Source organism: Prunus avium, chromosome 7 (assembly GCF_965620075.1).
Source record: "Prunus avium chromosome 7, drPruAviu1.hap1.1, whole genome shotgun sequence".
In the NCBI taxonomy this organism is placed as follows: domain Eukaryota; kingdom Viridiplantae; phylum Streptophyta; class Magnoliopsida; order Rosales; family Rosaceae; genus Prunus; species Prunus avium.
The window spans coordinates 21,753,431-21,781,395 of record NC_142290.1 but is presented as its reverse complement, the minus strand read 5'-3'; the positions used below and the strand labels follow the sequence as shown (position 1 = coordinate 21,781,395).

Sequence of the window (27,965 nt, the reverse complement as noted above, 5' to 3'; positions counted from 1 at the left end):
GAACTAATAATTATAAGACGATAATGTTATTGTCCGTATAATTTTAATGGCAATGTTGCACTATTTTATAGGTTCTATAAATAGGATAATTTTTTCTTATGCATCGTAATGGAAAAATAAATAAAAACTGGGCATAAAGTATTTTCCTAATAAAGTATGTTGGATTATAAATTCTTATTAGCATCCAAAAATCACCTACTCTCACGTGATTACCGATTCGGTTCTATGTACTTGCTTGAATATTTACCCGAATTCCTAGAAAACCTCCCACACATACATTCCATGTCATGATTTTATGAGCTAGCCTTCTATAACATTCTGGACTGCCATTCTCAGCCACGCATAAAAACACACTACCATATTAATCCACCCACAAAGACAAAACACTCTTACACTCTTCTTCATCATTGCAACATTTTATAAAATCTAACAAAAAAAGGGTACTAGGAATAATTCTTTCACCTCCTCTGTTTCTGTTTCTGTGTCTTCTTTTTTGTGTTTTGCTGACCAACCATGGCTGAGAAGGATAAGGAGAAAGAAACGGATCCATTTCTGTATGAGAGTGAAGATGAAGACGATGATATTGAGGAGAACAAGACTGAGAGTGGGAGCAGTTCTAGTAGCAGCCATGGTGGTGACCATGCTGAGGTTTCCTCTCCTGTTAGTTTTACTTCTCAGAAATGGCCTCAGAGTTACAAGTATGCATCTTCCTTTCACCCCTTTTGATAACTTATTGGGTCATTCTTAATTGGTTCCATTTTGATATCAAGAGATATACACTGTAGAAATCTCCTGCCATTTGATTTGTTTTTGTCATAACAGATTATGTGGATTAAAATTTAAGTTAATTTCGTACCAATTGTGTGATAAGAATTCCATCTCTGTTTCAATTATGCATAATTTTTAATCAGCAAGAAGATGTTCTTTATGCTGTGCGGAAAACTAAGGCAGAAAATGGGAGAAAAGAGAAATATGGTCCACCAAGAAACCAATGTTTTAGTTCTAGTGTTGGAGAAGGAGATAGGTTATAGAATAGCAGAAACCAATTCAAAAGACTTCACATATTCCAATTCATCATTTAGAGCTTATTTTTCCACATGAGATTGTACCAAAGAAGACATTTATCTTATTGCACATACCATTGGTAAACGGTCCTTCGTAGGCGCCTACCAAAGGTACCAAAGAATAGCAGAAACCAGTTCAGTTGATGTGCCTCTTTATATGGTCCTTCGTAGGCGCCCTGTTAAGTTCTCAATGAGGCACATCAACTGAACTAATCTGTAGTAGCGTGACTTGTGAGTGGATGTTGGCTCAACAAGAACTAAATCACTTCATTGTAAGATAAACTAAATCACTCAACTATGGGAGCTGATAGGCTGATCATGTATGGATCGTCTCGCCTCGGTTGGATAAGTAAAATATCTAGTACATTATGCATCATTGTAATTTTGATTTATTTTGCAGAGTAGTTGTTATATAATGATTTCTTAGACGAATTTTTCATCACATTGTATTTTATGTTATTTTTTGACAGGGAGACAATCGATTCTTACTCAATCGCAGCATCACCAAATATTGCAAATCTTGGATTTGTTCCAACTAGTAGCTATGCAAGCTTTCACAATTATTCAAAAGGCATTTTAGATCTGATTGCAAAGTCTTCATTCCTGTCTACCAATGAATCTGCTCCTCAAAAGGCTGATTTGGATAGGATATCAATAACCCAATCATTATTGTCAGAAAAATCTACTCTGCATAAGCAGCAGACGGGAGAACTACCTATTGGTCATGGCTGTAGCTTCACTCAAACCATCTTCAATGGTATACCTTTGATTTAATTTTTTGTGTGTGATATGATTTGCTTAGTTTTTGTATGATATTTGGTATTGATGTTGATATGAGAACTAATGTTCGTGTGAGAAAATTTTCATATACTTGTTTATGGTTTGATATGATTCTGCTTACTAAATAAATATAGCATTTGCAAACAAAGGCTACATCAGTAGTTACGTGGATCTATTCGGTGTCTGCATTTACTCCGTAGTTTACACTTTCGTGTCGTGGCTGTATTTGCTTGAGTTCATTGTGTCAATCTTTCTGGACAGGAATTAATGTAATGGCTGGAGTTGGGCTTCTTTCAACACCTTCTACAGTGAAAGAAGCTGGCTGGGCGGGTCTGGTGGTGCTACTTCTTTTTGCAGTTGTGTGTTGTTACACGGGGGTACTCATGAGATACTGCTTTGAGAACAAAGAAGGCATCACAACTTATCCAGATTTAGGAGAAGCTGCCTTTGGAAGATATGGGCGTCTTTTCATATCCGTAAGTTGCAACTTATTGGCACTATATATGGCTTGACTATTAGCAATGAAGAGTTAGGCAGGCTAGTTCAATATGGTTGTTATTGCTTGCTGACATACCAATGCTTATCTTTCTTCTGGTCAATTTTAAGATACAGAAATTTATTTGAAGCACTTTACAGTCTAATTTGGCCAAGTGTCATTGAATTTTATTGGATATATAAATTTGCTTATCTTTGTTAGAACTTCCGTGTCAATAACTTTTGTATTCAATATTTTCTGATATCATTGCATCTTCTGATAACGGTGCAGATTGTTTTGTACGCAGAACTATATGTAAGTGAAACGTTGATTCTAGTTTTACATTGTGTTTGAAGTTTTGAACCATAAGTTGTTTATACTAAAAAATATTTCTTTTCCACATATGCAGTCTTATTGTGTAGAATTCATTATTTTGGAAGGAGATAATCTCAGCAGGCTATTCCCAGGAACATCCCTAAATTGGGCTGGTTTTCAGCTGGACTCCTTGCACTTATTTGGAATAGTAACTGCCCTCGTTGTTCTACCAAGTGTTTGGTTGAGGGATCTTCGTTTGCTTTCCTTCCTTTCAGGTTTTGCAAACTTCTTCTATACAAATGCCACATTGTTTCCAAGCTTCGCAAATATGAATGATTTCATTTCCGATGCAATCAACTCAACTCTTAGTTGTTTTCTTTTGGCAGCTGGTGGGGTGATTGCCACACTTTTGATTGTTCTGTGTGTAATTTTACTTGGTACCGCTGGTGGGATTGGGTTTCATCACAATGCTCAAGCAGTGAACTGGAATGGAATTCCACTTGTAATTGGTGTGTATGGGTTTTGCTTTGCTGGGCATACTGTGTTTCCAAACATTTATCAATCCATGGCAGACAGACGACAATTTAGCAAGGCGATGATAATATGGTGTAAAACCTATAATGCTTTGCTCCTTTTCGTACGTACATACACATTCCTTGGCCTTCCTTCTTATATGCCTTGCACCTTTTCTCTTGTGCAGTTTTATATTGTGTGTGCTCTTATATGGGAGTGTTGCAGTCATGGGATATCTCATGTTTGGTCAACAAACATTGTCCCAGATAACTTTAAACATGCCACCACATGCTTTTCTGTCCAAATTTGCACTCTGGACAACAGTAAGTCTAAGATTTGTGGATTCTCTCTTCATATTTGATGAAAATATGTGCTTTCTGAGCTCATTTTTGTTGGTTTTTTTTTTTTTTTTTCACAGGTTATCAACCCATTGAGTAAATATCCTTTTAGACTGTATATGTGAATGTGTGCGTTACTTTTGATATTATATTAGTCGATATAATCTGATAATTCTGTGGTTAGCTTTTATTTGCTTCCTTAACATTGAGCAAATATGCCCTGTTGATGAACCCATTAGCAAGGGGTCTTGAGGAGCTGCTGCCGGTTGGACTTTCTAATAGTACCTGGTGTTTCATTGTTTTAAGAACAGCACTTGTCATTTCTTCTGTTGGTGCTGCCTTTCTTATACCTTTCTTCGGTAAGTTTTGGCTTCAATCACTTACTTCAATTCAAACCTTTCAGCTAGGTCGCTGTAGAACTTAGACGAATTCCACGATAACGAGAAATAGAAATTAATCATTCGATGTCTGCTCGCTCTCCCCTAGTCCGATAATGAACTGATTTAATTGTTCAAAACCTTATAATTCAAACAAAAATTATGAAAGTATTGCACTGCTATCTTTCATGCATTTATTACCTGTGCCAGTCAAATTTTGTAAAACCTAAATACCTCAGTTGTATTTTTCTTATTTCAGGTCTTGTGATGGCTTTGATAGGCTCTCTACTCAGTATTCTTGTGGTAAGCTTACACCTCTGTTCAGCAATTACATAGCTGCAGTTCATAAAATGACACAAACTATAAGTAGTTGAAGTCAACAGTGCCATAACCAATTATGCAATCTAATCTTAGAACTAAAACCAGGCTACTCTGTACATGTTAGGTGAGGTCTCCTCTGTTAAGTGTTAATCATCAATATGTTAGCTAGCTAGGAGCTAAACCGTAATCGTACTAGGCCCAAATGTAGTAGGATTATGAATCCCACCAAAAGGTTGGGATTAAGCTGGATTGGATTATGTCTAATCTTGTTAGGCCATGTAATATTATATTTCAGTTAATCCAGCTCCTTAATCATATGTAGTACCAAATGCATCACTGGATTAGTGTTATCATCTCCAATCCAATGTAATTTAGTGCGATCCACTTCTACATCATAATTCAATTTTATCCCAGTCACCAAACATGGTCATTATGCCTTACATCCTTAGCAATGGAGACTAATAAGGCCAGATTTCTGATCTCTGTCTTATTTTCTTTCTTTCTCTGGATTCTTCTTCCTCAAGACTAGTCTTGATTGAGAAATAGTTTGTGCAAATTGACATGGTCTGTTGATAGACTGAAAATTGTGATATGAGTTTGTGCAAATTGACATGAGTTTTTTTTTTTGGCTAGCATCTCTTATCTTCTCTTTGTTCCTTCTCGTTTTCTTTTGGTGTTGATATTAAATATTTAAAAACACATATAAAAAAAAATAATAATCAATTTGATATGTGTGGCTTTGGTGCAGTCAGTAATAGTGCCGTCGCTATGCTTTCTGAAAATAGCAGGAAGGAAAGCTACAACGGTACAGGTAAGGGAACTCTACACCTTAATTTTTTACTGAAAGCATCTTGCATTTTCTTTAGCTCATTTGGTGGCTCAGATTGGACTGGATTATTCCAATTAAATTGAACAAGTGTCCTAGTTGCTGTGTAGTGAACTTATAAATTTTGCGATTGAACTTATTAAAATGGACAACAGTAGTCCAACATATTGTGTCTTATACAAGTCTCATCTAGATAGGTGGGATTCATAAGAACTGATTTGAACCCGACTCTAATATAGTCCAAGCCGAGCCACAAACAGAGAACAAAATGCATGAGATAAGCTTCTTAATGCTTTCTTTTGTGGTTATTTAGGTTGTTTCTAGTACCACAGTTGCTGCTTTGGGCATACTTGCCGCAACCCTTGGTACATATTCTTCAGTCTCAAAAATTGTGAAGAGCTATTGAAATATTCAAGTGGTTCAACAGTTAAATAATACCGGTGCATTGCTTTGCTGCTCCTGCGCCGCATATATGCGTTCTACCTATAATTTTAGATAGCCTTATAGGTATTGTACTTGATTTGTTTTTTTTTTTTTTTCTCTTTTTTTGTTTACTTTTTCCTTTTTGGTCTTGAATGGATTGATTGTGGTTGGAGATTGGGCATAAGGTGAAGACTTTTATTATACAGTGGCTTTATCTCACTAACTTCTTCCTTCTCATTCCATATTACTTGAGTAATTCAAATTGATTAATTGAATAATCTCATCACTCTTGCTTGAACTAGGGCAAGTAGCAAAATTGAAGGGGTCTTACCTTTTCAATTACGAACATTCTCTAGGCTTGTGCTTTGCATGTAAATAACCTATGATTTGTTTTTTGAGCTTTTCTTTCCCATGGCAAAATAATTTATATGTAATAATATACTAGGGAAGAAAGTTGAGGTTCTACCCCAAAACCAATTGGCAATAGGAGGGATTAGCCAAATTCTTTATAAAATCATGCTAGGTCTCTTAACTTTTCAACGTGGGATAAACTCTCCCAACAACTAGAAGCATAAGTTTTCTCAAATTTTAATCACAAATGATGTTATAGGCGACACACCAGTACTAGAAATAAATTAGATTTAGAGAGGATTCGGATATGAACAAATAGGCGATATAATAACAAAGTGTACTCAAACCCGGAGTAGGGACGGACCTAGGATTATGTGTTTTTTTGGGGAGAGGGGGGGGGGGGGGGGGGGGGCGCAAAGGGGAACCATAACAGAAGTTTTTAAAAGAAAATTCAATCCTGCAACAATAAATAATAGACTATAAAAAGGGCATTGATTTTGAATATTATTGGAGGATTAATCGGCTACTATGGCGTTACTTTCCTTTCTTTATTCTATATTAGTGGAGCCTTTCTTAAGCTCCATTCTCTGCAACCAGTCTATTTTAAATATACCCCCATCACCCATCAGAAGGATTTGTTAGTTGTCTCAAATGAAACACAGAGTATAACAAATTAACCAAGCCAAGAAAATCTTACATGATCACAATGTGATTTTTCAGCACCATTGACAACATCTTTAAGGATGTTAATGAAAGGTGTAAAACCTATGCCTGGACCAATTAGAACAACAATGTCATACTTTTTTTTTGTTTTGAAACGCAACGATAGGCTACTCTAAGGGGAGGGGGCTCAAGCACCAATGTGCACACATGGGGTTTCGAACTGGGATGCCGTAGTGGGGAGGGGGAAGTCACCACCACTGTGGTAGAACCCACTGGCACAACAATGTCATACTTGACATGGTCTTGAGAGGCAGCACCATAGGGCCCATCAATGTGTACTTTGGGATAGCCCTTAACTCCAGATAATGTTGCCCGTAAAAGTTCAAAAAGAAAAATCCCTGTAATTCATAAGCTTTTTCCAAATTTTGATGAACTCTTTCTATTCAATTTTCCCAATTTTTACCTCTTGAAAAAGACTGTATATTTGATAACTCCAGTCTCCAGCAGTTCTAATATGCACACTGAGGTAGTCGTCTTCTGGTCTAGAAGTTAAGGAAAACGGGTGCGTGAGTCAACGAACAAAGAAGCGAAAGAAACAGAATTCAAAATCCATAGGCATCAAAGTAAATTTTAGTTAATTACATGCAGGACTCTAGAACAGATAAATGCTATAGTTTAAATGTACCATTCAAATAGTGAAATTTGAGGGCATTGAATGAATATGTTCATGCCACTCAGGTACTTAAACCCTTGTGGTTATTAAATTGGAGGGGCAAAACTTTTCCTGGATAAATACTTGCCTGCACGATTGTAACAAGAAAAGAAGTAAACAAAGGGTTGAATTTAATTCCCAACTAACTGCCATTGCAACAATTGTAGATTGATGAATTTTCAGAGTACTTACTTCAGATTAACAAGGTTAATGGTAGTATTCTATTGCTTTTGGATATTTCACTCTCAACTCTCAAATCAAACTCAGGTCAGGTATGTACTTCAAATAACCGCTTTAACTGCTTTTTTTTCTAATTCAATAAAAAAATTGAAATAGACCAGGTCAGGTATGCTAGGCTTGCTCACCTCTTCTCTCTTTTGTTCCAAACAAGCCATCTTTAAAATAGACCAAAAAATACAAGGATACAACAATCACACCTCTTTACATCTTGTCCCAATTTGTAGGAGTTCCTCAGCATCAAATGAGATGTCGCTATTGTTCTTGGTGATGCTTTGAGCCGAATTCAGGCTTCAGGAAGCGGTAATCACTAATTGCTACTCCAGCTTCTGCATGTTTCTTCAGCATAACATCACCAACTTTTAAGACATAACCACAGTAGACTAGATACTCAGCAAAAACAATCTATTATAGAGCCTCCTCCCAATGACCTAAATATAGCGTGTACATAACAAACAGTCAAGGACCAAATTTGATGTATGAGATCTATTTTCTTGTCCATCTTACACATAATTTGATGAATATTCAATTTTGACATCTCGATTTGTAATATCATAAGAGATGTATTTAACATAGTTGATGCTATAATTTTAATTATTTATGAATTCTCCACGTGTGGTGTGAGATTCCAAAAGAACGAGTATCAGTTTAAATTATAGCATACCTGTGAACAGAGAAGAACAAAACTCGAGGATCCTTCCAGAACATCTTTTGAGTATCATAACTCAAAAGACTGATAATCCACTAGGATTGTGGATCCAATTCAACCTTCACGTCTTCGACTGACTGATAACTGATAGAATGGCTTAACCATGTTTCTGAGTTGCCAGCTTCCCCCATCTGTTAACTATATGGACTATGAATGAACGTCAAAAGGCTATATGAAATTTTAAGGAGCACTTGTAAAGTCAAATATAATTAAAATGGAGTTAATTTGTAATAGAGGTCAGGTTGATACACGAACCAATTTCTAAATGCAAAGGAACCAACTTACCAGGTGGAAAAATCAACTCAACCCAATAACAAGGATAAGATATAATCACAAACGCAGCTCGCTACTAGTGAATGTGAATTAACTAAACAAATTCATAAAGGATTGATATTTAAAGATTAACATTATTTATAATAATGTCTGATCAATCACACCACCAGTTTAGATCGAGAGACAAACGAGTCTCTCAGTCCACTACAGCCAGATTTTGATACTGTGGGCCAGAGATGGCTGCTTCCATGACATGGTGCGGGCCAACTTCCCCATCTTTATCCAAGAAGGACTTGAACAAATTACTGGAGAAGCCACCGAGCGTGGCCACCCCTGGTCGCCTACGACAAGGCACGGGCACCCTGTCGTAGTGGTCTAGCTGCCAAAACACAATCTGTGGCACTGCATCACCGTACCCTTTCTCCTTAAAATTGCTTTGTATTGCCTCATAATCCGACTCCCAGCAACTACCACCAGCCCAATCAAAGTTTTCGTGACGGGTGAGCACAAATACCTTCTTGACCATCTGATCCGGCCTCAAATTCCCATCCACAGCCACTTGGAGAATCATATCAAACACTTTGCGAAAATCAATTTCCCTGCCTCAGACCATCCTCCCCACAGAGGCGCACTTGGACATGAGAGCATCATTGTCAATGTCATCCCCCAAATTATGCAGCTCAGGCTCTGGACTGAAATTGATCACCTTTCCTTTCCATGGCTCTTCACCCAGTTGAGACACCAGCACAGCCAAAGCCACAGACACATTCTTGAAGAGTCCACTCGAGACGTTACACGCAACCAAGCAGTTGCTGAACTTGCCCTGCTTTAAGTAGACCTCCTCCACCATTGCCTTCCACTGAAGCTCAGCCGCTTGTCCGACATCCCCATCATTCGCATAGCCTATGATCTCATGTGGAAGCAGAGCCTCGGCCTCAAGCTCAATCTTGGAGGCTTTCAAGTCCTCCAAATACTTTTTAATTGGGCAGCCCCTTCCTTGAGAGACCTCAGAACTCAAGAACTCTGCCAAGGGCACCAGCACCTCCTTACTCAGCCGATCTCGGACTCTGTCCGCGTAGTGTGCCTCCTGAAGCCCTTGGGATTCTATCGGAAAAACCTTCCTCGCAATGCTTTCACACAGCAGCGTGGCACGGTCGAGGGAGGAGCCGACGGGAGGGCAAAAGAAGGCAGCTGAGCTTAGTATCTCCTCCTGCTGCTTCTCCAAGTTTTGAATATCTTCCCTCAAGTAGTCCGCAAATATATCCGAAACCCAGTCGTGTAGGAACCGATAATCCGTGTTGCCGTTGGCCATGGCAATGGTATTATTTTGGGAAGGAAAATGCTAGGGAGACCAACTTGGGATACCAACTCTCTAATAGAGCATGGGACTCATTGCATTGGTGGGCTCCACCTCTATTAGAGAGTTGGTATCCCAAGTTGGTATCCCTAGCATGACCCTTTTGGGAAATAGCGGTATATGCCACCAAAATTATAATCTCAATTAAAAATACCACTACTCCCCAATTTTTATACAACTATCACCTATAAATATAAAATTATTGTCCACTTATTGCTGAATTTTCACAAGTTCAGAAATTTTGTTCTCTCTCACTCTCTTGGCTCCGTCTCTCTCTGTGGCTCAGCTCTCACTCTCTCTGTCGCTCCTCTGTCTTTGCTCAGCTCTCACTCTCTCTTCGGTCTTTCTCACTCTCTCTCTCTCTCTCTCTCTCTCTCTCTCGCGCCAATCTCATTTTTACTTATACTTCTCACTCTACCTTCCACCTGGGAAAGCTAATCGGACTTCCCAGGTCCCTCTGTAAATCACAAAACCCCTGCGCTTCATCTGCAATTCCACAAGAAGGTACCATTCTTTCTTGCAATTCCTCAAATTTCAATTGCTGTAAACCCTAGATCTCTTTAAGCCCCTTGTCTTTCTTATTTATGCTGCCAACTTAATGCTATATTTTACTTCAATTATAAATGGTGACTGATTGTTTATTTCTGGGGCAAAATGTGAGATAAAACCATAGTTTTTGCAACTTTTTTTTTAAAATTCTTTGTTAAATAAATTAAGCATGTCATATAGCTTGGAATAATCAGAATTTTATCAGTGATAAATAATGAAATGTAATTTCTTTTATGCGTTTTGTTCACACATGAAGAAGGTGGAAATTTATGTTTGTAGGTCGAGTTGGACAAGATGGAGAATATGCATAGGAGCTTGTGAGGGAGTTTCTTCAGTTCGTGCTGCCAAGCTAGCTGAACTTACTGCACTTAATGAGGTATAATATATATTTTATTCATTGACTCTTGTGAAATGATTGGGGTGACTGGTAATTTTAAACTCGAGCAAGAATTTGACTGGAAGAAGAAACTAAAAGGGAGGTGGGATGAAGCGGAAACTAAACTAGTTTGATATGCTAATTTTTAAGGAATTGACAGGTTTGTAGTGGCATCTATAGTTTGGCGAACTTTTTCTCAATGGTTTTCAGTCCCTATATGTATATTGTTGACTAAATTGTCTCAGGAACCTGGCTGATATTGTAACTATTTTTGTAGGCAAAATTGAAGGAGGCCTTATCAGGACCGGTGGAAGCCCTTCTAGATGGAGCTAATAGTGAAACCTGGCCTGCAATAAGAAAACTTTTCCGGCGTGAGACAGAATCAGCCGTCTCTGGGCTCTCTAGTGCACTTTCGGGTTTTGATATGGATGAACAATCGAAGGGCAAATTACTTTAAAGTCTGGAGGCATATGCAAGAGGTGTGGTAGAAGCTAAAACAAAGGAAGAGGCTGGAAGGGTTTTGATCCGTATGAAGGACAGGTAGGAAATACTATGTTGTTAGTGCCATCCAGTCAGGAAGGAGGGACAAAGTTTTAGAGTTTTTTGGAATGAATGGGAATGATTTGTTGCAAAGGGGCCAGGACTGGGCTGCATGGTTTGGTGGGTTTGTCATTTCATCTTTCTAATTTGGTATAGTGAACTACTTTCTCCTTCATTTACACTTTTTATTGTGTGATGCAGCCATTCCATACGTAAAGAAACCAAACTCTGATCCTGAGTTTTGTATATATTTTTCAAAGGAATGGTATGAGGCCTTGCGTTTATCTGTGAGGAACTTCTTTAGTGAGATCTTCAATGGTACTCATATCCTTCGGAATTAGTTTATATATATATATATATATATATATATATAAACTTATCTTTGTTTAGATGAACCTTACTCTATTTTATTGTGAATTTATATATTTCAAGTGGAAGCAACTAACCTCCTCTACTGTTGGCTGGTTTTTCGTTGGTTATTCCCCTTTTATGGTACAGTATGACTAAGATTTGAAAAAGAAATGCCCTTAACTTAGCCACGCATGCCAGCCCTTTTGAAAATCAATTCGGAGAAGACCACTGTCAACCGTCTAAAAAAACACATCAAGCAACTTAATCTCAAGTTGTCATACTTCAGGCTTTGTTGGAGGAAAAAGATGGTCAGTTATGGCAGTTAAGAAGGTAAATTTTTTTAATTGTTTGAGCCCTTCAGAGTCGAGACTATCATGTTTAATGAATTTTATATAATTGGTGCAAGGGTTCATCGGTAGTGATCCTATGATTTTTTTTTTCCTTCGTAATTCTTTTATTTTTGTGAAACTCAGTAATGCTTCATCATTAGTGGATGCAAGCACTGAAGAAACCAAGAGTTGATCAAGTGTGGTGTATGAGGAAAATCGTCTTATATCTAAAGATACTCGGGAAACATGCCCTCCTGCTACTTTTCAAATAGGGGAAGCAGAGGTGAATCAAGATTGGATTGTGGCTGGACCTGCTGGAATTCGACCAGAAATTAACATATCCAAATCTGATCCTAACTTAAGTTCTCAATCAAGCCTTCGTGCAGGAGATGGTGGAACTGCTGATACTATTCAGCTGTTCCAGGATGGCCCCTATAATGGTATATAACAGCTATATCTGACTTCTTTTCCTTGGTGTATTGGGGACAGTGCGGTAACTATTTCTCAGATTATCTGTTGATAACTGTTGAATGTCATGTGGCAGAAAATGGCAGGGAAAGCCATGTAGAAGACTTCCCTGAAGTTAAAGTGGACTTTCAGGTAAGTTGCGTCTAAAGCTTGATTAGTTCTTGTTGATGTTACAAACTCATATTTCTGTTCTTTGAGCTTCTGCATATTGTAGTTCCCCTTTTTTTTTTTTTTTTTTTTTTTTTCTGATTTTTTCTTTAGCTTCACTAGTTTACATTTAATTGGGGACTCCATAACTTTTGAATCATCATGGTTTGTAGGAGACATTTTTGGGCCACACAAGTCCAATCACTCGCTGCCGCTTTTCTGCATCTAGAAACAATATAGCCAGCGCATCTGAAGATGGCACAGTAAGGTATTATTTCATGGTTATAACCTTGGCTGTCAAGTCTACTTAATCCCATTGCCTTCTATTTTGTATCACGTGTCAGCTGCCTAGGTGACCTGTTGAATGTGGCCCCTCACATATTAACAGATCTGTCCACACCTAGGTGTCGCATTACGTGGGTTGCCTATGTTATTATGTGTGATGTGTTCATTGTTCAACTCCTTGACTATTGGCTGATTTCTCAACTCCTTGACTGTTTGCTGGTTCCAGATTTATAATCTGTATTTCTTCATACATATTTAAATATGATATGGACATATGACTCATCAACTCCGGCATCTAGAAATGCAACCATTTATTGCGGAGCCAAAATTATGTCACTTGACTGGGAATGTAAATCTGACCGATTGGTATGCAGATTGGATTTTCATAATGAACTCAAATATTGCTTGGCCTTGAAATCATACTCTGATTATTTGAGATTGGATATATCTATTTTTAAGTGTTTTTTTTTTTCTTTTGACAAAAGCTTCTCATAGGCACTGCTGATGGAGGCATTAAAGCATGGAATGTCGATGCAAAGAGAGTTTGTCTGCGATCTTAATACGAGTGAAGCATTTCCAAGGTTCTTCCTAATATTACTGGTACTATTGTGTACTCATTGGTGCTGCTATTTACCTTTGTTTTCCCTGCTACAGTGTGTTGGATATAAAATGCAGCCCTGTAGAGCCAATATTTGTTTCTGCAGCAGCATCCAAGGGGTATCTCTGACTCTGTTTTTTCCCTCAGGCTGGATTAGCTCTTGGAGAGTTGCGAAAGGAAATTGATTTCCTAAGAAGCCTTTGGCCAGTAACTAATCCACCTTCAAGTCAAGAACATCTTTTACATCCTCAACTTTTACAGAAGCCTCTCCGCCCATTCCTTGCTCGAGGGTATTTTGACGATGTAGGAGTGTAAAATGTGATTCCATTAAGGACGTCGTGTCCTATTTGTAATACGTTGTAGATTATGAATATATAGTGGGAATGTGGAATGAAATTATTGTGGGAATGTGGAGTTTTTGTATTGCCATTGTATTGCTCCCCTATTGCATTTGTATTGTCATCGTATTGCCATTGTAGTGTCGTGGTATTGCCTGGTTATTGCACTTATATTTGTTTCTTATCACTTATTTTTTCAAGTTTGTCTTGTGAAGGAACTTGATTGTATTAGGAAAATGCTTGATTGTATTAGTTTATTTTGTGAAGGAAAATGTCAGATTATTATTCATTATCATATAAATAAGGTACAACAAGCACAGTATATGTATCTCTTCAATATGATTGATTCGTGTTCAGCTATTGGTGTAAGAATGTGATTCCATTATTTCTTTTTTATTGATTATTTATTATTGTAAGAATGTGATTCCATTAAGGATGTCACATCTTTTTTATAAATCAAACTCATAGTTGCTTTCCCTGCAACAAATTATGTCAATTGTGGCTGCCTTTTGCTGCCAACCCATGTGGTCTTCTTTTGGTTGTTGAACAAAAAAGAGTTTTCTGAACCAGTCTTGGTGTAGGAAGGCCTGAGGTTTCCACACGTATCCAATGGGGCTCAAATTTGGATATGTTATACTAGATACCCATTGGAACAACTTCTATGAATAAAGTATTCCCATCGAAGCAGTAGAAGTGTGCGTTTTGGGCCTTACAAGTTGGCTGCCGAACAGAGATTGGAATTGACTTCATTTCATTTCATTTCTTTCTTTTTGCTTCACATGCATATAGATTCTTGTGGTTCCTTTTCAATGGCATGAATTTAAATTGTTGTGCTTAATGATTAGGGTCTGAAGAACAACCACTTAGTAACAAAAGTTGGAGAAGCATCAACAGATTTGCACCCTTGACCAACATATTGAAGAGCAATTTGGTGGTGGTTGTCTGTTGGCTTGTATTATAGCATGGGTTCGTCCGAGTGCTTAACGGTGTTTATCATGTTTGCATCTCATGCCTTAACTCCCTCAGTTCTCTCGGGCAGCTGTCAGATTGTTTGAAAATAATTGCCCACTTTTAATTTGTTGAAGACTCACCTTGTTATATGTTCATTGCCTTACATGGCACATAAACTGTTTCCATTTTGAAGTTGAACTATTTCGTACACCTCCATATATCATGTTGATGAGCACTATGACCCGTGCAAAATTAAACTGCATACATTAGTTTACTAGTTGTTCTTTATCTTTTTGAAGATTCATTAGTTGTTCCAAAAATTAGTTATCCCTATTAGATCACATAATGTTTGAACTAATGGTGATCAACGCAATAAGCTGGCGATACGTTGGTGATACAGTGGCAATACAGAAGTGATAAAAGGGTGCTAGAAATTGTTGTTTCTGTTTATTTTGGGCTTCTTCTTTTGTTTCATTTCATTTACTTAGCTTTAATAATTGGATGAGTACGAGATGAATTTGTGTCAAGTATTAATACAACAATTACATATATGAAGATTAAGACGAATAATATATCGTATCACCAAACATAATCAAATCACCAAATGTAATCATCCTTTTCTTCAACCCATCACGAAGCATTTGCATATTTATTCATACCTTCCTTTTTTTGTAAATTATTTTTTAGTTGTTATTATTTTTTTAAATAATTTCTTACAATGTCTTACGGTGCAATTATAATGCACCTGAACGCCTGTTTTTGAAAGGCACGTTGTTTCTTTCTCGTCGTCGTCTTCTTTTTTAATGAAGTAGGGCCTAAACCGTAAACCCATTGATGAGCCGTAGTCAATATATATACAATATAATAGCAATATTAGGCCAATATACATACACTAGAGAGGCAATATTAGGGCAATATAACGGCACTACAACAGCAATAACATCACAATATACATGCAATAGTGTGGCAATATGCATACAATATGTACGCAATACAAAGGCAATATTAGTACAATACGCATGTAATAGGACAGCAATATTAAGTCAATCTACATGCAATACACACACATCCATTACAGACTACAATTTAGACATGCAAAATAAATCGCCACCGAACCCTAACAATTCAGACTACATTTTATTATCTTTAAAGCTGTCGTCTAATACGTTCCCAAGCTGTTACATTTAGGTTTTTGTTTCCTGTGATTCTATACAACGATTTTAACTAGAAAACCAATTATAATGCTTTATTAACGAATTTTTTGTTTTTTGGTTGATTTTCTTAATTAACATAATTTGTTGCTGGGAAAGCAACTATGAGTTTGATTTATAAAAAGGACGTGACGTCCTTAATGGAATCACATTCTTACAATAATCAATAATCAATAAAAAAGCAATAATGGAATCACATTCTTACACCAATAGCTGAACACGAATCAATCACTTTGAAGAGATACATCTACGGTGCTTGTTATACCTTATTTATATGATAAAGAATAATGATCTAACATTTTCCTTTACAAAATAAACTAATACAATCAAGCGTTTTCTTTTACAAAATATCCTTATAAGTTTCTTCACAAGATAGACTTGAAAAACAGGTGATAAGATAGAAATATAAGTGCAATAACCAGGCAATAACACAACACTACAATGGCAATACGATGACAATACAAATACAATAGGGGAGCAATACAAAGGCAATACAAAAACTCCACATTCCCATTATATATTCATAATCTACAACATATTACAAATAGGACACGACGTCCTTAATGGAATCACATTTTACACTCCTACATCGTCAAAATACCCTCGAGCAAGGAATGGGCGGAGAGGCTTCTGTAAAAGTTGAGGATGTAAAAGATGTTCTTGACTTGAAGGTGGATTAGTTACTGGCCAAAGGCTTCTTAGGAATTATTTTCCTTTCGCAACTCTCCAAGAGCTAATCCAGCCTGAGGGAAAAAACAGAGTCAGAGATACATAATTTGTTACAACGAATTGGTTGGATGAGAATCGCATATGTGCTTCTTCAAAGGTGCATGCTTGTGCTATCTACAAACTTATATAAATTTGATGAACAATTCTTGCAAACTGGGAAAAAAATTCCTACTCAGGCGAAAGTACAATTATGAGTACTTCCCAAAACTTATAAGTCCTAAGCACCATCCAGAAGGAAGAATATATAAATAGACAAAATATCTTCTTTTAACATGTAAACATAAAATTAGACATTATCAAGTACAAGATTTCTCAAGAAAAGTCCTTAACATGAATATTCAAGAACCGTGATAGGACTAATATTGGTATAAAACCCACTTTACTTTACATAGTGCGTCACAGATAAATTCCAGCAATATATACACTGCACAAAATAGTGACTTCTTCTATTAAACTAAAATCCTAGTTATCATTTTTACCTCCCAATGGGATTTGAAGCTAGGATGAGTACTTCACTAATTTGTTGTTCCTATAAAACATCCAATACTTGCTTGGACAAGGTCAGCCAAAGAGTGTAAAGACTCAAAAACGATCATATACTTTTCTTGTTCAAGTAGGACATGCATTCTTTCAAGGGCCATATGAAAATTTAGTCAAACCTTCTTTCCCTTTTGAATTTCTTGTACGAAATTATAGGGTTCATAGAAATAGCCAAAATTAATTGCAAACAAGCAACCTAAAACAGAGCCCAAAATATCCAATCAGAAAAACGATCCAAATACACAAAACCAATGAAATCCATTTGAGTTCTTACACTTGAGTTTGTTGGTGACCTAAAAACAATTAGATATTGCCAAAGTTAAAAGAGATTATTCTATTTCTCCATCTCATATACTCAATCTTCAAGAGTTTCTCGTATTAAAGCATATAAAGAACTTCAAAGAAGTAAAATATTTAAGCAATACCTGAGTGATACACAAACCAACATCTACATGAATGTCAGCACCTTCTCTACGAAGACTGATACTCGTAACCTGCAAAAAAATTTAATGCGTACATATATTAGACAAAAGCATTATACATTCTAAGGTATCAATAATGAGGAAAAAAAAGGACATCATCAAGATGAAGGACTTATGCAGGACCAAACTGATTTCCATCAGCATTAGCCCCACTAATTACAAAAACAAGCAGATATAGTAGTACCAACATTTGTAATCTGACCTATGTTGTAAATGATGATTCATGATTATTTTAATAAAATGAGCAAATTTATTACCATCATCAAAGTCAAAAGCTTTGGATTTAAAATTTACACTATCCCACCACAACAACTGCCAAGACCAAAAGGAAAGTAAAGAACTTAACTTATTAAATTGTATATGGCAATCCAAAATCCAAAGCACCAGAACAAGCTTGAAAGGGATGAAAACTAAGTTTACCTACTTTTTGGTTTGCTGAAGTTTTAAGATTGACAATAAGGTCACACTTGTTCTGCTGACTCGCACTTCATCATCCTTGTTATCTAAAACCAGTGAAAAAACTAGAGTACCGAGTTATCAGAATAAAAATAAAAAGTAATAAAATCCTAACTAAATCTCAATGGAATTTTCCTTGGAAGGAGGCTTTATCAGCATCTAGTGTGAGAGATACAAAGGCAAACCAAACCAGAAACTGTCCTACTCAAGGTCTCAAAAATGAAAATCATATGGTTCATAGAAATAACTGAAATTAATGGCAAAATAAGAATCCATAAGGGATTTAAAAGAAAAAAAGTGGCAGGGAAGGACAACTTTTGTGACCACAAATAGATGCATGTGTCTAAATCTTTTTGCAATGATCATGCCTTACAATTTCAGCCAGCAATACCATCAAGGATTAAATTTGCAATAAGAAGGCTCAACATAGAAATAAAAAAATACAAAAAGACAAAACCTAGAACAGAAAATTATTCACCCAGATCAGATACACACCTTGGCCTGCCCAAGATCCTAGTTCGTACATCTGGAGTAAAAATTTAAAGAACGCCTTCAAACATGGCAGGGCTAAAAGGCCAACCAGTCTCAAGAACACCTGCATCTTTGTTCTTTGAACTTGAACCACTAGGCATGTCAAATTCAGAGATGAACTCTGCAAATGCACCCAATCTATATAAAATCAAATTCAAATGGACAACATATTAGTTAAGTGATTAGCCAGAAAAAGAACAAGCATAGGCAAGGTAGCTTCCTATTTTCTGATATCAGCAATCTATATAAATTTTGTTTTTTGCAAATAGCAATTCTACTAAAACCACGTAAATACAAAGTAATCGAATAAACAAAAGAAACCTTAGGCACTTTGCAAGTTCTCAATTCCTGCAGAAGCTGAACAAAAGGAGAACAGGATAGAAGAGCCTGTAGCGTTGCGTTGAGAAAGCACAGATTCCCTGAATTGATTAAACCACGAGGCAACAAGACCGTAGCAACTGTAACAGGCCCATTCAAACACTTATGTAGTTCCCCCTTTACCTTAGAAGCTGATAAATCATCAACCCGACCATTCTGCTCTCTGTTATGCAATTCCAGACTTGGAAATTGATTGGAGAGGCTACATCAATAAAGCAAAATCAATCAGACCAATAGAAGTTTCATCCAAGCATGAAGTAATTCACAGTTCAAATACATAAATTTCCAATCTCTGTAATTACTAAACTTCACAAAATCAGTCACAGGTTAGTGAAATTATCCTTCTCAAATGAAAACCATACAAAAAGACAAACTAGTCAATAACAAATACAAAACCTACCTTAGAATCACTCGTTTTGCGCACATAACCAAATTGGAAATCCCAGAAACACCTAAAGAAAAGCACGAATTTTGTCTGTGAGAGGATTGAGAATGAGGAGGAAGTATGTGAAAAAAGTCAGAATCGAAACCAAGAATTAGGGTTTTTTGAGGCCCTGAAGGAGCAGAGGAGAAGAGAAAGACGTCGATTGAAGACATGAAAAGATAGGGAACTGAGAGATTGTTGAAGGGAGAGAGCATTTAACGAAGAAACCCTCTCTTTCATCTTCAAGAACCCCCTCAACAAAACCTAACATTGACTGCAGAGAGAGAAAGAGAGAGTGCTGTTTACGTTTTCGCGACAAAGGGAGAAAGAGAGTGGTGGTGGTCGATGGAGAGAGAAAGCGCTAAGAGAGGAAGAGAGAACTGTGAGAGAGAGCTGAGAGAGAGAGAGCAAGCGAACGCAGAGAGAGTGAATAGGGAGCTGAGAGACCAAAATTTCTGTAACAGTGATATCTGTGCAATAAGTGGACAATAAATATATATTTATAGGTGATAGTTTTACAATTTTTGAAAATGGGTGGTATTTTCACTTAAGATTATAATTTTGGTGGCATATACCGCTATTTCCCTATTATTTTTGTCTTTCTTACTGAGGCGGTAGAGAATCTCGATGAGGTCATTCATAGTCCCGACAGACTCGGAAAACTCGGAGACGATAGTGTCGGCGTTGCAGGCTAAAGTCTTGGGGTGGTTGTGATGGAGCCAAAGCGCCGCCCTGTAAAACGCTTGTAAATAGGATTTTCCGAGATCATAATCGTCTCGGAGGTTGCAGATGAGCTTGAGGGTGGTTAGGGAGTCGTGGGACCAGGCCAGCGGCAGCAGTTGGTCGAGATATTTGTAGGGGGCTCGGGTGTTTGGTAAGACGCGAAAATAGAGATCAAGGCAGGGGTTGCCCAGTGTTTTTGTTCTCTTCGAAACACTGCGGCGGAGAGCGGATGATTGGGGAGGAGGAGGAGGAGGAGCAACATCAGTTGTATAAGAAGCCACTAGTCTTCTTGTATTTTTTTGCTGGAACTCTAGTCTTCTTGTTGTCAACTGCGAAACTATAGTTTTGTCTGCTTTCACATCTGACAGGATTTCCGCTGGTTTCACCAGCATCATGCTCTTCATCATCATCATCATAGCGTAGCTGTCTCCTCTCCAATACACACAAGATAACATATACAAACCCTATTCCTCTGACCCGTATTAAATAATGAGGGGAAGGCTGCTGGGCTGGCCTGATATCCAATTCAAATTTGGGTGAAACTATAATGAGGGGCAAGTTATAAGAGCATGTCCACCGCTCCCTCAAAACCGGGCAAAAGGCAGCCCAAGCGAGCCCAGGAGACCTCCAGTGCGAGAGAAGAAGCCTGGGCAAGTGGTAGGTCCTAACAACCTTGGCAAGCCCACGGGCAAATCCTGACTGAGCTGCAGCCCAAAGGCGCTGAAGTCAGGCATGACGTCGCGCTGAACGCTGACGTCAGCGCCTGACAGAACCCAACGGGAAAACGCCACGTGGCGCATCCTAGACGCTGCGATGGGTTTTTTCTAGAAATCTGATGGCCCTCATTTTTTTAAAAAAATACTGGATTTTTTCCCTATAATCTTTTCTGAAAAATGATGGACATGTGGCAACCAAAAATCTTATCCGAAAATTTAATTCTAAAATGTTATTTGAAATTTTAGGTGATAATTTTATAATAAATAGTGACACGTGGCAACCGAAAATATTATCTGAAAAGCTTATCAAAATTAATAGTTTAAAGTATAAAAAAATTCAAACAAAAAAAAAAATAAAAAAATAGGAAATAAAGTAGCATGAATAGTATTTGTCTTAGCCTTAGCCTTTTGGGGTGGAACCAAAAATGGCAAGGCTGGAACTATTCATGTGAATAGTGCCAGCCCTTACCTTGCCTTAGTCTTGCCTTAGCCTAGTGGGGTGGACATGCTCTAAGAGCAAGTCCAGCGCTTGCATCAAACCGACCAAGAGGCCCCCCAGGCAAGCCCAGCATACATCTAGCGCGAGAGAAGAAGCCCGGGCAAGACCTGGGTCCCACCAACCCGGGCAAGCCCACGGGCAAATCCTGTCTGGGCTTCAGTTCGAATGTGCTGACATTAGCGAGCCAAAAAAAATTCGAAAAAATTCGAAAAAAATTCAAATTTTATTTTAAAAAAAATCAAAAAATTATGGATGTTTTCCCTATAAATACATAACAATTTTATTCACTTTCCATACCAAATCTTCATACAAACTCTTCTCCTTCCAATATTTGTTACTTTCCACTCACATTTTTCTACTACTTTCCAATAAAAAAATGCATCAAATAATATGACTATTTATTAAAAATATTTGCACATCACAACAAAGATTAATTAAAAACAAACCTTCATTTATTGCAAACAACACACAAAATAAACCATAATTAAAATCTTATCCGAAAATTTAATTCAAAAATTTGATCCGAAAATGTTATCTGAAAGTTTAGGTGATAATTTTATAATAAATAGTGACACGTGACAACCGAAAATATTACCTGATAAACTTATCAAAATTAATGGTTTGAAGTATAAAAAAATAGGAAATAAAGTAAAATTAATAGAATTTGCCTTTGCCCTAGCCTTCAAGGGTGGAACCAACTAAGGCAAGGCTGCCACTATTCACATGAATAGTGACAACTCTTGCCTTGCCTTAGAGCAACTCCAACGAGCAGCCCAGGCCTCTATCTGGGCTGCCACTATTATTCACTCTTTACTCAACATTTTCTTCTCTTTCAAATTGTATTTTTATTTCTTATATTTATGGCTTCTTCTATCGAAACCAGAGGGGCGTGGAGCACCATGGAAGATGTTTCCTTATGTGAGGCTTGGCTCCAAATTTGTCATTGTCCCGTGTCAGGCAATGAGATGAAATTTTTTCATATGTGGAAAAAAATTCATGCCGAATTTTGTGAAAAAATTACGGGGTCAACTCATACGGAAATGGCATTGTCTAGTAGGTGGAAAATTCTCAATAAAGAGTTGGGAAAATGGAGGGATGCCTTGGCAAAAGCGATGGACAACCATAGAAGCGGGGAAAATCTTAGTAACGAGGTAAGTATTTTGTAATTTTCGTTTTATTAAGTTTAATGTCCTAATATATATATATTTTTAATGTTTATTGCATTTTCAATATTTTGTTAATATTTCTTGCATTTTCAATATTTTGTTAATATTTCTTGCATTTCCAATTGTTTCTTAATATTACTTGCACTTCCAATATATTTGTAAGGTTAATTGCATTTTCATTATTTATTTTTTTGTTACTTGCATATCCAATATATTTTAAATATTTCTTGCATGTCCATTATTTATTTATTTAATAGATGATTCAAGCACAGATGTGGTTTGGTGCAATTGGGCAAGGCAAAAAAAGTTTCAACCATCATGAATGTTGGGAGGTGGTGAAAAATTGCAAACGCTTCAGAATAATTCCCACGGGTCCCGCCGTTATGTTAAACGAGACGCCACTCCTTGATTCAATGACATCGGATTCACCTCTCGATTCCCCTATGAGTCAAGACTCACCCATCGAAAAGGAGCCGAGGCCCATTGGCTGAAAGGCTGCGAAGGCAAAGAAAGGGGGTAATTTGAGCAGTAATACATCAAAAAATTTGGAGGAAATTGCAAGTAAGAGTTGAAATGGAGCAGAAACGCCAAGAGAATGAGATGGCAATGTGAGCAGAATATGCACAAGAAAGGGAGTATTTGCGCAAAAAAGAGATCGACAAGACGGATCTGGAAACCATGGCGATGGATACAAGCCATATGTCCCCTGAAACAAAACAATTTTGGAAGCTAGAACGAAGGGATGTTATGAGAAGAAGACTTTTCTAGGATGATGGACCTAGCTACACTGATTGGTTAAATGATCAAAACCATTAAATTAGTTGGCATACCTTTTATGTATTTGTATTTTTCATGTTTTCTATTAAAGTTCTTGTAATTCATGTATTTTATTTTAGTAGTAGTAATTCTTAATGACTTGTATTGGCTTTCTTTATTTAATAAACAAAGCATTCAATAAAATACCTTTTTATTCAACATATTCCATACATCAAACAGAACATAATTAAAAGGAAAAACCACAACCAAAGCATAATAAAAAATAATAAAAAACTACAAACAAGGCACAATAATAATAACAAACCACAACCAAACCATAATAAATAAAAAACAACACAACCAAACCATAACTAAATAAAACCTAACCAACGGATCTATGCTCCATCATTCATCTTCATTGCCTTTCACCGCCCATAGATGCTCCATCAAGTCAAGTTAACGCCTTTCATGAATATACGAAGATTGCATCTCTATATATCGATCTATCATACGGGTCATGAAACGACCATCCCTAACCAACGGATCCAGCTCAAATGGTTCTCTACTTGGCCCCATGGGCCTTTCATAAATTCTTGTCAAGGCCGTGTTCATGGGATCCGGTTCGTAGACCTCTGCAGCATCATAATCATACTCATCCTCCACAATCATATTATGGAGGATGATGCAAGTCATTATAATGCTTCTGAGGACCTCCTCATCAAACATACGGGCTAAACCTCGAATTATCAACCACCGAGCTTGAAGAATGCCAAAACACCTTTCGACATCTTTCCTGTATTTTTCTTGATAGGTAGCAAATAATCTTTGCTTCTGGGATTGTATTGTTGACTTGATAGGTGATATTGGGGCCTTGGCCTCTCAAAACATCGTTGAAGACCAGGGATTGACCCAGCACGTTGAGGTCATTTTGGGATCCAGCAACTCCGAAGAAGGCATGCCAAACCCATGTGTCGAAGCCAGCAACAGCTTCAAGGATGATACATTTTTGGCCTTTTCTATTTTCGTAATCACGTTGCCAGGCAGTTGGGCAATTCTTCCATTGCCAGTGCATGCAGTCGATGCTAACAATCATTCCTGGAAATCCTCGAGATTTGGCTTTTTGTTGAACCCGTTGGAGGTCCCTGGGAGTAGGTCTGCGCAGGTAGTCCCTAGTGTACAGAGTTTCAACTGCATCACAAAATCTTACCAAGGCCTCCAACGTAATGGATTTCCCCATCCAGGCAATCTCATCCACCTGATCAGCAGATGCTCCATACGCCAACATTCGTATAACAGCTGTAAGCTTTTGTTTCGGAAAAAGTCCGAAAACCCCAGCAGAATCACACTTTTGAACGAAGTATGCATCATAATTGCAAATATCATGCATGACTTTATTGAACAAATGGGGTTACATTCTATATCGCCTTCGAAAATCAACATTAGAGTACAAACAAGTTGGGATAAAATAATCTTCCAAAAGATTTTTACCCCGAGACTACCTATGTCTGTCCACATTCCAGCGACGGCCGACTTGTGAACCACGGCGGCGAACTTGGTTCTCTTCATCAAGCAAAGCCACTGCTATGACAACTTGTTCATGTTCTTCTCTCTGCAACATATTTCTTTAATCTGCTCTATGGCTTCTCTTATTTGTTTCTCGCTCTTGCCTCTCCAAGCATCTCCTAAAATCTTCCATTTGAAAATGGAGTATGAATTCTAAACTCTCATAAATGAAAATATAGAAAGATGTGGTGTGAGAGGTATGAGCTGAGCCTCTGGTTTTATAGAAAATTTTGGCCAGATAGAGATGCCACGTGGCTTGATTTGATTGGATGAAAATCTTATCTGAAATTTGAAATTCATCATAAATTTGAAATTTGAATTTTGAAATTCATCCGAAATTTGAACCCAAAAATCTTATCCGGAAATTTTATCCGATTATGAATAGTCTTGACACGTAGGAACCCGAAAATCTTATCCGAAAATACTATCCAAATTAAGTATTGAGGTAAAAAAAATTGTGAAAAAAATAAAAAAATGAATAGTAATTGCCCTTTGCCATGGCAACGGGTGGAAACACACAATACTATTTGTAAGGGCAACCACTATTCACATGAATAGTGGCTGCCCTAGCCCCCCCCCCCCATTGCCATGGCAAGGGGCAAATGGGTGGAGTTGCTCTTAGCCTTCATGGGTGGACTTGCTCCGGGTAAGTTGTGCAGGGTTAACTTTATAGCCATCAGATCAATCCCATGGTTGAACTCGTTATGCTACAATCGGGTTGCAATTGCCCGTTTTTGATAGGATTCCAAGGGTGTTTTAGTCTTTGTAATCTTGCCAACCTACTATATTAGGAGGTTAGTCAGCATTAGTTGGTATGTTGAATTGTATTGTGTTTTGAGTAATAGAAATAGTATATTCTCCCTGTACATTTGCGTTAAGGTCGAACGGGTTCTAACAGTTTTGAAAACAACTTCGTCAAGTGAGAGGAACGTTTCTCCCGTGAGCGTGAAGTCTTGTTGCATTCCTAAAAGGACACAAATTAATGTGCAAACAACCAATTAAAAATACCCGCAAGTGCACGAATCTAATGAAGTATAGATTATGTAAGTACGGGGTCGATCCCACGAAGAACTTGTCGGTTTCCTATAAGTTCTAATTTGAGTACGTAAAGAACACTAATTTTACACAACACACAAACACAATACAAATTGGAAACTAAAAATGAAGTAAGGAAGATAAAAGAAATGAAACAACACAAGAAAATAAAGAAAAACACAAACAGCACTTTCTATCACCCGTTTATCACCATTTGGACAGATTCGTTTCTCTGTTTTTCAGTTTCGACCTCTGTCCAGTTTTTGACCTATAACTTTCCAACCGTTTATCCAAAATTCACGTTCTTTATACGGTTGGAATCAGCACAGAAAATGCAAGAATACAACGCGGACCAAAAGTCCAAAACAATTACGAAACAAACAAAATTCAGTGACAAAGACACAAAACGTGTCAAACACGCAACTCACACACACATTGGGGGGGTTTTTTGATTTGGTTCAAGTGACCTATTTCTATTGCATGAAAGTAAATGGACTTTGAATTTAAATGTGAATGGCAGAGATGAATTATCAAAATGTGAAATTAAAATGTAACAAACACTAGGGTTTCGGAATCCACCCTAAACAATTCTACCCATGTTCATGGATACTCAAGTGATGAACTCTAAATGTATTGATGAAGATGTTCGCAATCAAGACCATGGGTCGTGGCTCAAGACGCATTGATTCTCTCTAATATACGTAAAGTGCATGGTTCGTGCTACAATACTTGTGCCCTCCTCATAACCGAACCTAGGTATGGTTCGTACTTCGATTCGATTGCAAGGAAAACCCATTAAGTTCAAAGAGAATATGAACATCACAAGAACCCTAATAGCATGGTGTTTACATTAGGTATTCAAGAAACCAATTCACATGGATGGTTCTTACTCCATCCATCTATTGCTTAGGAAAACATGAAGATACACATAATCCCAACAACCTCAAGAAGCATGCTTTCAAAGGTAATCAATCAAGGAAAACACACATCAAGGATAGATTAATTTGGTGAATTGGAATTCATCAATTGTTGTCAAGAAACCAATTCACATGATGCTCACTTAAACAAGTTCAATCATTTGTTGCTAATTAGAAATTGTGTTCTTGGTTATCTTACACAACTTCTCAACTTTAGCTACATGCATACAACCTAAGGTGATTAAGCAAAGGAAGCAAACACATATCATAAAATTCAATTAGTGAATGAGGTTCATCAACAACATCTAGAAATTCATACACTCAAGCATCAAAACAATAAGGTAATCATGTTTAGGGCTTCAACCTAAGCCCTAGCTATGGAGTTTAGTTCCTCATAATCATTTCAAACACAAATTCAAAATGAAATTAGAAAGAGTTTACAGATTTTCAGAAAATGATGAAAGCTTCAAGATCATCAATGGTGGAAGTCTTCTTCTCCACTTTTCTTGACTGCACCTTGTCTTTCTCCTAGCTCCAAGCTCCAAAATCTGCTCTCAATTGTGTAGAATGGTGGAATACCCTCTCTCCCGTTGCAAAAACTCCCCCAAATCTGATTGCAATCCCTTTTGACTTCTCTCTCTCCTCCTTTCCAGCTTTTCTTTTAGTATAAAACTTATTCTTTCTCTAAAGCTATTGCCCATTGTCCCCTTGCAAATGATGAAACCTTGTTTTAAGGTATAATCCAAGGCTCCAATTGACTCAGGAAATGCCACTCAAATGCAATCCATTGTTACCAAAAGGTGTGGTAACAAGTAGAAATAAAATGCTATTAAGTGGGGGTGAAAACTGGGCCAAAACAAACATCCAGAGCCAGCGTCAATTGTCCGATCAGCTGGATAGGCTACACTTGCCCAATGGAGCTCAAATTTGGATATGTTGTAGTTAACATCCATTGGAACAAGTCTTATGAAGATCATCACCTCATCCAAGGACCGGAACATGCTGATCCAAGGCCACGAAGTTGACCTACGAAAATGAACAAAAACAGAATTTATATCAAATAATGCACTTTTAGCTCATTTTCATACAAACCAAGGTAAAACCTATTAAAACACAAAAAAGAAGTAAAAAGCTATAAAATGTCAAGAACTAACTCAAAATAGTGGGTGAATA

The 27,965-nt window shown here is 37.4% G+C and overlaps 4 protein-coding genes and 1 pseudogene across 14 annotated transcripts; 2 read left to right on the top strand and 3 right to left on the bottom strand.

Moving 5' to 3' along the window:
* Positions 1 to 281: 281 nt before the first annotated feature.
* On the top strand, positions 282 to 5,633 carry LOC110748742 (amino acid transporter AVT1A-like). The gene is made up of 12 exons (XM_088255886.1): positions 282 to 698; positions 1,535 to 1,821; positions 2,106 to 2,320; positions 2,611 to 2,634; positions 2,729 to 2,909; positions 3,021 to 3,240; positions 3,335 to 3,470; positions 3,566 to 3,589; positions 3,703 to 3,844; positions 4,122 to 4,165; positions 4,932 to 4,994; positions 5,323 to 5,633. Exons 1-12 carry the CDS (start codon positions 514 to 516, stop codon positions 5,413 to 5,415), a joined length of 1,614 nt encoding a protein of 537 aa, XP_088112012.1. The 5' UTR covers positions 282 to 513; the 3' UTR covers positions 5,416 to 5,633.
* A 1,591-nt stretch (positions 5,634 to 7,224) lies between these two features.
* On the bottom strand, positions 7,225 to 9,700 carry LOC110748788 (uncharacterized). Of its 3 annotated transcripts, none has more exons than XM_021948739.2 (2): positions 8,060 to 9,700; positions 7,225 to 7,724 (listed from the first exon to the last, which is right to left on the bottom strand). In XM_021948739.2, the coding sequence occupies exon 1, from the start codon at positions 9,687 to 9,689 to the stop codon at positions 8,982 to 8,984; it is 708 nt and encodes a 235-aa protein (XP_021804431.2). In that variant the 5' UTR covers positions 9,690 to 9,700; the 3' UTR covers positions 7,225 to 7,724; positions 8,060 to 8,981. The 3 variants fall into 3 exon arrangements, with proteins under 3 accessions (XP_021804431.2, XP_021804432.2, XP_021804430.2); XM_021948740.2 differs by having other exon boundaries at positions 7,226 to 7,826; XM_021948738.2 differs by having other exon boundaries at positions 7,226 to 7,734.
* A 256-nt stretch (positions 9,701 to 9,956) lies between these two features.
* LOC148293130 (uncharacterized) lies at positions 9,957 to 13,899 on the top strand (annotated as a pseudogene). Its single transcript, XR_015825613.1, has 11 exons — positions 9,957 to 10,238; positions 10,563 to 10,659; positions 10,937 to 11,349; positions 11,460 to 11,517; positions 11,698 to 11,880; positions 12,024 to 12,319; positions 12,424 to 12,479; positions 12,668 to 12,762; positions 13,006 to 13,145; positions 13,265 to 13,379; positions 13,525 to 13,899. The product of XR_015825613.1 is annotated as an uncharacterized LOC148293130 (transcript).
* Positions 13,900 to 16,303: 2,404 nt separating this feature from the next.
* Positions 16,304 to 19,881, bottom strand: LOC148293129 (uncharacterized). 8 transcript variants are annotated; one of them, XR_015825608.1, is made up of 7 exons: positions 19,394 to 19,878; positions 18,937 to 19,195; positions 18,580 to 18,736; positions 18,053 to 18,149; positions 17,886 to 17,940; positions 17,572 to 17,640; positions 16,304 to 16,620 (listed from the first exon to the last, which is right to left on the bottom strand). XR_015825608.1 is itself a non-coding variant. In XM_088243929.1 (6 exons), the coding sequence occupies exons 1-5, from the start codon at positions 19,630 to 19,632 to the stop codon at positions 17,595 to 17,597; spliced, it is 798 nt and encodes a 265-aa protein (XP_088100055.1). In that variant the 5' UTR covers positions 19,633 to 19,876; the 3' UTR covers positions 16,304 to 16,620; positions 17,572 to 17,594. The 8 variants fall into 8 exon arrangements, 3 of the variants coding, with proteins under 3 accessions (XP_088100055.1, XP_088100056.1, XP_088100057.1); XR_015825610.1 differs by having other exon boundaries at positions 18,053 to 18,131; XR_015825612.1 differs by lacking the exon at positions 17,886 to 17,940 and having other exon boundaries at positions 18,580 to 18,753; positions 19,394 to 19,881.
* Positions 19,882 to 23,995: 4,114 nt separating this feature from the next.
* LOC110748791 (uncharacterized) lies at positions 23,996 to 24,664 on the bottom strand. The gene has a single exon (XM_021948743.2). The coding sequence runs from the start codon at positions 24,662 to 24,664 to the stop codon at positions 23,996 to 23,998; it is 669 nt and encodes a 222-aa protein (XP_021804435.2).
* Between the last annotated feature and the right edge of the window lie 3,301 nt (positions 24,665 to 27,965).